The following is an 11,655-nucleotide window of genomic DNA, read 5'->3' as shown; positions in this document are numbered from 1 at the left end:
ATAAAGATGATTACATCAACCACTGACAGAGCAATTTGTATGTTTTCCCACAGGTACTATAATTCCCTAAGAAAAGAGGAATGGTTAATTACCCACCAATAGCGTAACCGATAAGATAAATACAATTCCGAAGCCACCTGTTTTATCAGTCTAGCCAATTATTTGGGTCGAAAATATCTGCACTGTAAACATACAGCCTTCTTCACGCGGATGTTCGATTGTACATCTTTGAGGTATGCAGAGAGTTGTGTCGCAGAAACTAAAAAAATTACTTCAATAACGTGATGGGAAGTTGTTAGTGTCTACCTCATCAACAAGAATGATTTCTTGCCAATTCCAATTTTTCCATTTGACTGGCTTGGTTTTAGTTTTTGTTATTGGCATCTTGCGTTCAAGCGAAGGTAAGTTTTAATTATGCGCTTAAATAAAAATCTTGCAACGACATTTTATTTTGAAATATGACAGAGAAGATATTATACATTCTTCATGCAAATTTCTGGGAGCGACGGATGTTTGTCAGTTATTGCTAATACGGATATTTTTTCAGATTTGAAATGCCTCGATTCTGCTCTGTTTACTAGTGGAAAAAGTAGAAGAAAATCGGCTTAGAGTAACAATCTTCCTTAACACGAATCCTGAGAGTTCCGCCAGTTGATTAACTAATTGAATGTTTTAGAATTATTGAGGAAAGAGTTAGAATTAGAAAGGAGGATTCGTCTTTATTATTACATTATTAAGATTTTCTAGTCGACAAATAAGTGCTGCAGTTTGGTAATTTCCGCTTCCCTGGAAATTAGAAAGAATTAGGATTAGAAAGGAGGATTCGTCTTTATTATTACATTATTAAGATTTTCTAGTCGACAAATAAGTGCTGCAGTTTGGTAATTTCCGCTTCCCTGGAAATTGAAGGGAAATATGTGGATCGCGATATGAATAATATTAGGAACCCAATTGTTTGTTGCACTCCGCGTAGACGGTCAAATGCATGTACTTGTTTTATACTGCAAGGAGAGGGGTCCAACATTTGAGCGCAGCGTGATGAATGTATTTCATCTCATAGACGTTTGCGGCATTGTACAACTCATACGACATGAAGTACTGGTGAAATTGTTTTGTATATATTACGAGGGACAAGGTAAAAAAAGAGAATTTTGCAAGAGCTCCGCGTCTAATAGTCTATGTACCATGGCAAAATAAACGCGAAACTATGCAGTAACTGCAAAAAATTATCAAAAAAAAATTTCCGTTACTAAACTAAACAACATAAATATCTGGGATGAGTACACAAAAGCGATTTCCTATCTTTAAAAACTAAAATGAATTAACCGAAGAAGATTTTCGATTTACGTGCTTCTTGCATCAGACTGACAAAGGTTTTACATCGAACATGTTCCATAGGGTGTTGAATATGCTGACTTATTTATTAGGTAATTGGTTATATCAACTAAGTTGAAATTGTAAATTGGCCACCGTAACAAGTTAAAAAGCTGAAATTTCGAACGTTAGCCCTTCTCAGAGCCTCTGACGAAGGACTAAAGCTCGAAACGTCAGCTTTTAACTCGTTACGGGGGCCAATTTACAATTTCAACTTAGTTGATATAACCAATTACCTTGTTACCCCCGCCGAAGCAGCACCACAGTTTCTTTAGAAACTTTCATCCTTTATTTATTTGACTTATTTATTACTTTGTTGATATGTGACTCGCATTCAATACTCAGGTATGATCACAAAAAAAGATAAATTTTGCGTCGGATTTTCAACTCAGTGGGGATGAAGGAAGAAGGGTGTGTGGTTACTTATCATGGTGACTTTACTGATCTTCGTCCCTAGCTTCATACTCCTAGCGAATGAAATAATCTGGTTGTACTCAGCGTCGGATTGTCGCACTTTCCTTTTTTTCCCTTTATTTTTATCTATTTATCTTAACTTTCACTATAACAGTGCTACGATAAGTGCGAAGAAACGTGTCCTTTGCCTTCTTCCCCGTCCTGGTAATTTCCTAAAGGTACTCATTTCTATTTTGTAGGCGCAGCCAGTTCAGAGATAGTTCAGAAGCTTGAACATAAGTTATTGAACAAATATGACAAAAGTGTGATTCCCAAAACAACACTGGAGAGCGGGGTTACCGTTACATTGGATTTGGCATTGAATCAAATTATTGATGTGGTAAGTTTAACAGCTTGAAATTGAAAAAATTTTGTCAGGAAAAATAAGAAACCAACGAGGAGCGTTGACGTAACAAAACGATAACCTTACAAACCCAGCCTAGCCAAACACAGATTCCTACTATAGGCTTTAGTGATTGTGTTTTATAGCTTTCAATTTTGCCTGAGATACTATCTCGCTGGTGGGACTGGCTGATAGCTTGTCTGTAAGTCTGCCTCTTGTTCGGTCAGCGCTTTGACGCTTTGAATTTTATATCTTGTTGCAGAACAAGCGAGCCCAGACAATGACATCAGTGATTTGGGTGCGTCAGGTAAGCAAAAATTTGATTTTGGTTGCCCCGTTACCTAAAGAAACGACCATAAGAACATCTTTAGTATCCATTACACAACGGAGTATCAGGTGTTTGGCTGATATTGAGAGCTGTTACATGACGTAAATTATACTCGAATATAATTTAAAAATTAAACGAGACTTAACTGTAAGTTGAAGTTTGATTGTAATTCTATCCGTCACCAAGCACTGAGAGATTACGTGAGATAGCATTGCGCCTGCGCGAACTCAGTTATTAAAGCACTTACCATGTGTACAGTGAAGAAAATCCCTGTCAAACTAGTGGGAGGGCCTGATATGGGAGGGCACGTAATCCCTCACGGATAGAATTACAATCAAACTTCAACTTATAGGTAAGTCTCGTTTAATTTTTAAATTCTATTCCGTCACCGCACTGAGGGCTCACGTGAGACTTCAAAGCCCACTGTACACATGAATAAAATAATGAACACTAAAAAACAGGGTTCATAGCCGAAGCAGTTTGGTACCTTTAATCTTGTAATAAAACGGTAGAAAAACTGTGTTGACAACGGGTTTCTTATAAAACTTGGCAAATGTGTCAGATGAGCTCCACCCTGCAACTGATAGGATATGCTCTAATTGGACAGATTTCAAAAATGCCCTAGAGGTTGCAGCAGCCCTAGCGCTGTGTGGCTTACAAAGGTTTACATCAATCCCAGATTTTTCCATAACTGTTTTGACCCATCTACTGATGGCGTCCTGAGAAACAGGTTTAAATGGCTTAGAATAACTAACAAACAACTGGTGTGCACCTCCACGTAAGGCAAAGGTGCGGTCAAGAAAAGCCTTCAAAGTAGTAACAACACAAATGTTGGGGTTACCCGTATATGCTACAAACTCAACAACAGTGGGTTTAGACCCTGGCTTAGATTGTTTTAAAGGTTTGGAAATGATAAAAGTCACAGAAGTTTCAGAAACAACCATGTTCTCCAGAGACAAGTGGTGAATCGTTTGCATCCGTTGAGCTGACACCACCAGTGACATTACAGTGACCAGTTTTATGTCAGATCTTTAAGAAAGCCCTCTGTAGTAGAGGCTGATAGTTTCGAAAGAAACTGTTTGGGGCTGCGTCGGTGGGAGTAACGAAATAATTTGGATATATCAATAAAGTTGAAATGGTCAATTGGCCATCGTAACGATTACAAAAGCTGACGCTTCGAGCGAAGGGCTAACGCGAAGGGCTAACGCGAAGGGCTAACGCGAAGGGCTAACGCGAAGGGCTAACGTGAAGGGCTAATGCTCGAAGCGTCAGCTTTTGTAATCGTTACGGTGGCCAATTTACCATTTCAACTTTGTTGATATATCCAAATTACTCTGTAGTAGAGATTGACTTAGATAGTTCATAGGACTGCCGGACAATCTGCAAACTATCAGAGTCATTTTCCTGATTAAGGGGTAAACTTCTTGTTTCATCCCCGGCATTTGTAAGGCAGTCCTCTGTGACGGTAGTACTCTTGGAACATCCACCAACATGTGAAGAAGTTTGGTGTACCAACTTTGGGTTGGCCATATTGAGACTATCATGAAGCCTTCTGCATAGTCCATCTGTATCTTCTGTAGACACCTGGCAATTAAACTGAAAGGGGGAAAAGCATAGAAAAACTGTTTACCCCGTGTGATAGAGAAAGCATCAATAAATGCTGCTCCTGGATCAGGTTTCCAGGATACATAACATGAGACCTGATGATTTAATCTGGATGCAAAGAGATCTATGGAGGGTTCCCCCCAGATTTCTGTAATCTTCTGGAATATGTCAGGTCTTATCATCCATTCCTTGTTGTCAGAAATGTCACGTGATTCTCGGTCAGCCTCAACATTTTTTATCCCTAGAATATGGGCAGCTGTTAACCATATTTGTTTATCTATGCACCACAGCCAAATGCCTTTTGCAATAGTATTACATTCTCTGGAGTGTGTATCCCCCATAGCATTAATATAGTTCACAGTTGTAGAGTTATCCGAGTAGATCAGGACATTTATGCCTTGCTCATTTTTGCAAAATGCCTAAAGTCCAAAAAATGCAGCCATCAGCTCTAAGCAATTGATGTGGTATTTTGCCTCTTCATCTTACCACCTACCCCCTGTTTTTCGGCATCTTTGACTGCTCCCCATCCTTTTGTTGACGCATCAGTATAAATGATTAGATCAACCTTTGAGTTAGTTAATAATAATTATGGGGTAGTTAAAAGTTGGTATGTTATCATACCACCACTTTATCTCTGAAACACTTTCATGTGATAATTTCATGAGCTTTGTAATTGCCTTTATTCTGTCTTAAGGCAGTAGTTTTGTCCATCTCAAGGTGTCTATAAAACAGTGGTCCATGTAAGACCCCAGGGAAACTTGATACTAGCAGTCCTATAAAGCTTGCCAGTTCCTGAATTGGTAGCTCAGTGAGTTCCATCATTTTCTTACAATTTTCCTGAACACGCTGGATTTTTTCCTGTGCTAGGGACACAGTCATACTAACCGAGTCCAAAACAAATCCCAGAAATGTAAGTACTTGCACTGGCTTCAGGACTGACTTTAGCAGGTGTAAAATAAAACTCAATTTTGAGAATAAATCACAAATATCACTAATATTGGCTTGGCAGTCTTATATGTTCTCCCCTTGTAAATAGGAGTCATCAATATAGCCAACATTCAAGTGGCCCTTCTGGCACAGCATACACTGGCTTAAAAATTTTTGTGAAGAGTCTGGGTGCGCAAGCGAGCCCATTTGGGAGGCAGATGAACTGAAACAATTTACCTCTCTCGCAAAACCTCAGATATTCTTGATCTTCAGTGTGAATGGGTACTGAATAGTATGCATTGTGCAAATCTACTGAGGCCATATAACAGTTGGGAGTCATAAGCCTGATTGCTGATTGAAGTGTATCCATCTTAAAATGCTGATACTCCACATGCTTATTCAAATTCTTCAAATTAAGAATTAATCTATGGCCCCCATCTTTCTTGGGGCGTACAAATATAGTAGAGATGTATTCACCAGGACAATGTGAGGTTTCTGAAAAACCTTTCATCAACAGTTTGTCAATTTCCATGTCAATGACCTCCTGCTCTAGTTGTGTAAAGTTAATTTCTTTTGGTGGCATACACTGTTGTGGCTCTCCATTCTCAAACTCAATTTTATAATGTTTCACACTATTAAGTATGAAAAGATCTGAGGTTATGCATTGCCACAGAGAGGCAATTGTTTCAGGTGGCCACCTATAATGTCAACAGATTGCTCTGACATATTTAGGAATCTGAGTCACTTTGACATCCCCTCCTTCTTCTTGAAGGTCTGACGATGTTTGTGTTCGTTTTTCCACGAGCCTAAAAAATGCTTCCTGTAATACTGGTGCCCTGGGCACATAAAAGTTGTGCCTGTGATAATCAGGCTTGGCCATTAATCTGCCACTGTGCGTAAACATTGACTTTCTTACCCGTGCGGTTGACCCTCGGTCAACTCTTTCACCTGTTTAGGGAGATCATCACCAAATAATTGGTCGGTGATTGCCAGCGAGGAAGAGCAAAGGTGTTTATATTTGTCACATAGATCAGGTTTAATCAAGTCTCTTAGTCTTTGGTTTAGTTCACTATTTACATTAGCAAACAAGGCTAGCCCATCTGTTGACTGTTGTAAAAGGTCGTTTCCCTTTGGAAACAATGGTATATGATCTAAAAGTGTGTTTATCATAGTAGTCAACACACACATTCCTTTGAAGAGCAATGTCTGCACCTTTTGCAGTCTAACACCTTGGGATCGAAGTGCTGGAGTTATATGATCCCATATTGATTGATTTACTCGGACTTTTGTCAGTGACTCACAGTTTTCTGTTCTGTGATACTTATTCAATTTTTCCTGAAGTTTTTCTTCAAGCAGGCCCTCTTTGGCAATGGCATTAACCACATTGGCCAGCTCTGCATTAATACTTGGACCCGTTTCCTCTTTCTTTAGCTCTCGCTTTAAGCTATTAAGCACTTCAAATTTTCCTTCATTAGAAGGCGTTTGCTGAGCCCCAGCTGAATCAGTCAGCTTTGTCACAGCTTCCTCGAAGCCTGTAGTTTTGTTATCTTTTTTCTTCTTCGCAGCGGGCTCCCCGTTGACCTAGTGGTTATTAAGGACTTTAAGCAGTCAGGACGGCAACGCTACGGAAGACGTCGATTAAAAAATGAGTTTCTACTTTTAGTTAGAATTTCGAAAATGGCTGCATGTGTTTACCGTCTCATAGGGCACCAGACCTCAAATTCAACATAACGCATAAAAGTAGCGTTGAGTTCCAAATGTAAATTAAAAGAATTTGCCGCCGCGGTTTCGCTTCGCAGACGACGCAAATTTTGGTGATTTCACGTTGTTGTTTTGCAAAGGACGGCTAAGAAATGTACAAAGTTTTGAAACGCACGAGCTGGGCTATTGTTCTGCCGATTAGATCTATTGTTTTTCCTCGTTCTCGTTGCCGTAGCCGTCGTGGCTTGCTTAAAGTCCCTAATATTCTCGGTCTGCGGAGTTTCCTCCTGTTCTAAGCCGTCCATGTTTTCGTACTCAAATTCTGACTGGAGCAGTTTGAAAGACTCTACAATAGTCTTAGATAAATCCTGAGACATCTGGACAAATCTCTGTTTCAACGAAGCGGTCACCTCTTGTAGTTCACTTTTGGCGCCAAGGGCGCCATCAACAGTTTCGACATTCGCTTCGATATGCTCGTTTTGAGAAGCACTATTTCTCCTTTTAAGTTGTCTTTCTTGCCCTTAGGCTCAACATTAGTTGAACTTTTAGGCATTCTTGGCAAATTATCGCTCTGAAGACAACAGCAACAATCTTTAAAGTCGAATCCTGTGCTGACTTTGGTTCGCTTTCGAAGGCGGCAACACACTGAGTTCGCGCAGGCGCAATGCTATCTCGCGTGAGCCCTCAGTGCGGTGACGGAATAGAATTTACCTCTAGCCTCTCTCTATATCCCTCTAACTATCCCTTCCATTTCGCTCTTCCCCAGTTCCCATCTCGGTGTGAGTCATACGTGAGAGTTAATCTACCCTTAATATACAAACTCGCCTTTGCTAAACTAGATAAAAAGTAACGGAAAGACCGTAATTTATCATAGAGTTGGTATAACTGGTCTACAGGACAATCAATCATCATCAATTTATTTTCTGTCAAAACTTCGAAATGAATAAATTCGAATTTGGTTTTCATGTTCCTAGTATTGGAGTGATCACAGACTTCGATGGAATTCCTCTGAGTATGATGACGTAAAATCAATTGTGACACAAGCAAGCTATCTGTGGCTCCCAGACATCACGCTGTATAACAAGTATGTTTTGCTCTACGCACACTTATGTACCTTAACTTGCTAGTTTACGATAAAAGTTCGTTTAGTGTCCCACCTGATTCTCTTCATGCAATTATCATTTGGCCATAACTTTGTATGCTACAAAATTTGATACCATGTGATCTCTTGTAGTGCAAAGGATGATTATAATATTGATAAAGAATCGTATCACAGCCTGACCATAACTTCAGATGGAAACATATCAAGGTACTTCCCGACTATCTACAAATCCTCTTGTAAGCTGGAAGTCAAGAATTTTCCCTTTGATGACCAGGTAACAATTTTAAAAATTTAATCTTATATAGGAAGATTTTTGCAGACAGAATCATGTAAGAGAAACCAGCCTCGCTTGACGGAATCTTGTTCATTCTTTTGCAGGTTTGCACTCTGAAATTGGGCTCGTGGTCGTACAACATTTATGAGATGAATCTTTTTAATGTAGGCGATGGTGACACTAGCTCATTTATTGCTAATGGGGAGTGGATTCTTCAAAGCATGCCCTCAAAAAGACACGTGACTAAATTTCGTTGTTGTCCCCATCCCTACGTGTATCTAACATACAACATTAACATCAAGCGAAGGTCTTTGTACTACGTGCTCAACTGTTTTATGCCGTGTCTGATCATGATGGCCTTAACAATCCTTTCGTTCTACTTGCCCTCAGAAAGTGGAGAACGGATGGGCGTTGGTATAACAGTGCTCTTGTCGTTGAGTATCATTCAGTTGATATTATCCGATTCCCTTCCACCCACCTCAGAAGTACCGCTCATTGTTGTCTACTATGGGCTTACCATGTTAAATATTTTTATGTCCTTGGTTTTCTCTTGTGTCGTTCTTACTTTGTATCATCACTCTGCTATTCCGCTGCCTCGCTGGATGCGAACTTCATTGTGTGAATGGGGGGCAAAATTGACCCGCATGCAACAAGAATGGGTAATAATACAAGAAAAGAGGAAACAGATAGAGATGAAGCAGAAATTCTCATCCAACGACATCCTTACTAAAGGTGCTGTAGTGAACTGGATGCCAGAAATTTCGTTGCCCTCTCAAACACCGACGACGGAACTCGTTACAGGTCAAAGCCTTGATGAGCGGTCAAGCGAAACAGAAAATGACTTTTTACTAAGCCAAAGATACCATGAAGAGGACAAAGCGCAAATGCTTTGTGAAGAATGGAGATTTGCTTCACGAGTAATCAATAAATTCTTTATGTGGATAGTCGTCATGGCCATTATAAGTAACGCTTTGTATGTAGTTCTTAAAGCCCCCAGAGGGAATTTCATTTTGAATTGAAAATGATATACTCTATACAAGCCAGAATTCTGAAATCTGACAGTCCAATCAAAAGATGGTTCTAACTAAGGAATTTAACGATACCGCTGGTGCCAGAGATTTTCACTTTCTTTTACTCCTCGCAAGAAGTCGAGACGAGATACAATCAAGGATTACGGTTTCTTTTTCTCTCTCGCTGCAGTCGCAGCGAAGAGAGGAGGAGGTAGGGAGGAGATGAAGAACATAAATGAGACGTAGGGGGCCATCCAGGCCGGCCCACGATAGGGAAGAATGGGGAGATTTCTTCACTGCCCTATGAGCCAAGACGCGCGACGGGCAGTAAGTAAGAAAGCAGTCACAATCATAGCTGGACCTTCACATGAGGAACCCTCGTACTGAGAATACCTCAACTAAAGAGTTAAAATTATCAGAGTTATAAAAGAAGGATATGTTCATAAAGGAAGGCCATCGCAATTATTACATCATTTACTCCATTGCAGCCATGGCACTTTGCATCTCCCAAGAATATTGTAACTGATAGGAAACCGAGATATATCAGTATACACCCTTATATAAGAGGGACGACACATTTTGTCAGTAGATTTGTCAGTAGAAGTTTGCGAGCCATTTTCGCGAAGATGGGGACAGATGCCACTTGAAGTTGAAAATGGTAAAGGTTTTTTGTTACCTATTCTGTCGTGGCTATTAGATTGAACACGGGCCTGAAGGTGGTGGCCAGGGCAGAGTCCACAATTAACAGAACTTGTTGGCGAGGTCAGTAAAATAACCTGTTGATTAAGTTTCTGAAAACTGAATGTTGGAAATGAGTGCTCCAATGGATAGATGAGAGCGCAGTTGTTTGAGATCTCTAGTCGAAGATGTTGGATGGGAATACGAAGGCCGAATCAACAGCCCTAATTTATGATTTCTCCCATGAAGGAAGGAGCAGATCATTAGAAGTGATAATGTACATATAAGTTTTCGGCTTCACCAGTATAAAAGAAAAAAAATAACGCGTGATGTTTATCACCTTTCCAGTAGTCTGATTAATTTGATGAGTTCATTTTGGGCAATTCGACCCAACGAAGCTAGACTGAGGAGCTTTTGATGCGAAGTAAGGTGTCCATCCCCGCATGTAGTAAGTCTTGTGTCACCTGAAATGTTCCTATTCTAATCTAAGCAGATTGAAGTTCCCTCAAATGTCTAGACAGTCAGACGCTTTGCGCTGTATCAAGAGTTCTGGAATGCAGTGCTGGATAACTGTTTGCAGCGGAAAAATTTTCTGTATTGTCGGAGTTTTGTGTAGTTGTTATGCTAAAAAATATTTTTGTATTTTGTGTTAATTTTTTGAGAAAAAGAAGCTATATTGGGTCATCAGAGCAACAACAATTGTATCGTTTTATTCTGAATTTTTGGTGTTCTTTCGTGATCTGTTGTTTATATATATTTTGGGGTTATCAAAACATTTAGTGATTCCAATCATCTTAACAAAAACAAAAACAGAACAGCACGTATCGGGAATTGTTGAACATTTCAAGTCAACTCCTTCTCAGGAATATAAAATTAAACCCTTTTAACTTTAAACTGATCCCTCCATGACTAATAGTTTTTACATCAATAAATTTTACTGCCACAATTTCTGGGAAAAAAAAAAACACTCTCTAAAACTAATTAAAAGTATGTCACTCTTAAGCCAGTTTCTGTTGATAAAATAGATTGCTTTGATAAAGGTATAACGAATACCGTGTGGATGTCATTAGTCATGTTGTTGTAAAAAGCTTCACCCGTTGTCAAGAACATGATCCGCATATTTACATTATGGGTTATTAGTAGATGAATGGTAGCATTTTCCTGCCGTCTTGGCTTACACTAATACCTCTTGTATGTTTAAATAAACACGTCGCAAGTAGTATTACAAATATATTATCTGTTGACGACTTTCTTTAACATCCGGACTCGATCTTGAACTGAAGGAATTTATAAAATATATACGAAAATCAGCCATGGCGCAATGAAAAGCTGATAAGTGTCTTTAAAAATAACTACAGTAAAACTTGTATCGTGCGTTTAAAGAGGCTAAATCATGGGTGGCCTTTGATTCGCAGAGATTTATCTCGTTTTTGCAAATCTGATGTGACTTCATTACAGGTCATTGTTGAAACAGGGTCCATCATCAGTTCAAAGTGTAAATGAAAGAAAAACATCGATTTAGGACTTAATCGAAATTCCGAACAAATACACATACTCTAAGTGAGCAATCACCCTGTTTGCAGAGAAAACATCCACTGTGTTCTTCTCTCTCATTTCAAGCACAAATACAACACTCAATTCAAGAGATGGCGCGATACCATAAAAAATGAACAGCTACAACATCTCACAATTGATGTCAAACAAAAAAATGGAAAGGAAGTGCTATGTGAACGACGACTAGATCAGCTAAAATAAAACGATGCTTTTGGGTGAAAAAGCCAGCACACGTACATAGTAAATGCACAGCAGAAATTCTGTCTGAAAGCTGTGCGCTATCGTTTCCGCCGGTCCCTTTGTCCT

At 39.5% G+C, this 11,655-nt stretch overlaps 2 protein-coding genes across 2 annotated transcripts; one reads left to right on the top strand and one right to left on the bottom strand.

Moving 5' to 3' along the window:
• Positions 1-173: 173 nt before the first annotated feature.
• LOC111320690 (neuronal acetylcholine receptor subunit alpha-10) lies at positions 174-11,026 on the top strand. Its single transcript, XM_022923367.2, has 6 exons — positions 174-401; positions 2,028-2,167; positions 2,433-2,477; positions 7,706-7,815; positions 7,966-8,107; positions 8,212-11,026. The coding sequence occupies exons 1-6, from the start codon at positions 320-322 to the stop codon at positions 9,124-9,126; spliced, it is 1,434 nt and encodes a 477-aa protein (XP_022779102.2). The 5' UTR covers positions 174-319; the 3' UTR covers positions 9,127-11,026.
• LOC148732626 (uncharacterized) lies at positions 2,777-7,284 on the bottom strand. The gene is made up of 3 exons (XM_088756166.1): positions 7,156-7,284; positions 5,947-6,611; positions 2,777-4,094 (listed from the first exon to the last, which is right to left on the bottom strand). Exons 1-3 carry the CDS (start codon positions 7,282-7,284, stop codon positions 3,797-3,799), a joined length of 1,092 nt encoding a protein of 363 aa, XP_088612292.1. The 3' UTR covers positions 2,777-3,796.
• Positions 11,027-11,655: the final 629 nt, after the last annotated feature.

This window comes from Stylophora pistillata, chromosome 4 (assembly GCF_964205215.1).
Source record: "Stylophora pistillata chromosome 4, jaStyPist1.2, whole genome shotgun sequence".
Classification (NCBI taxonomy): Eukaryota; Metazoa; Cnidaria; class Anthozoa; order Scleractinia; family Pocilloporidae; genus Stylophora; species Stylophora pistillata.
This window is presented reverse-complemented; position numbering and strand designations above follow the sequence as displayed.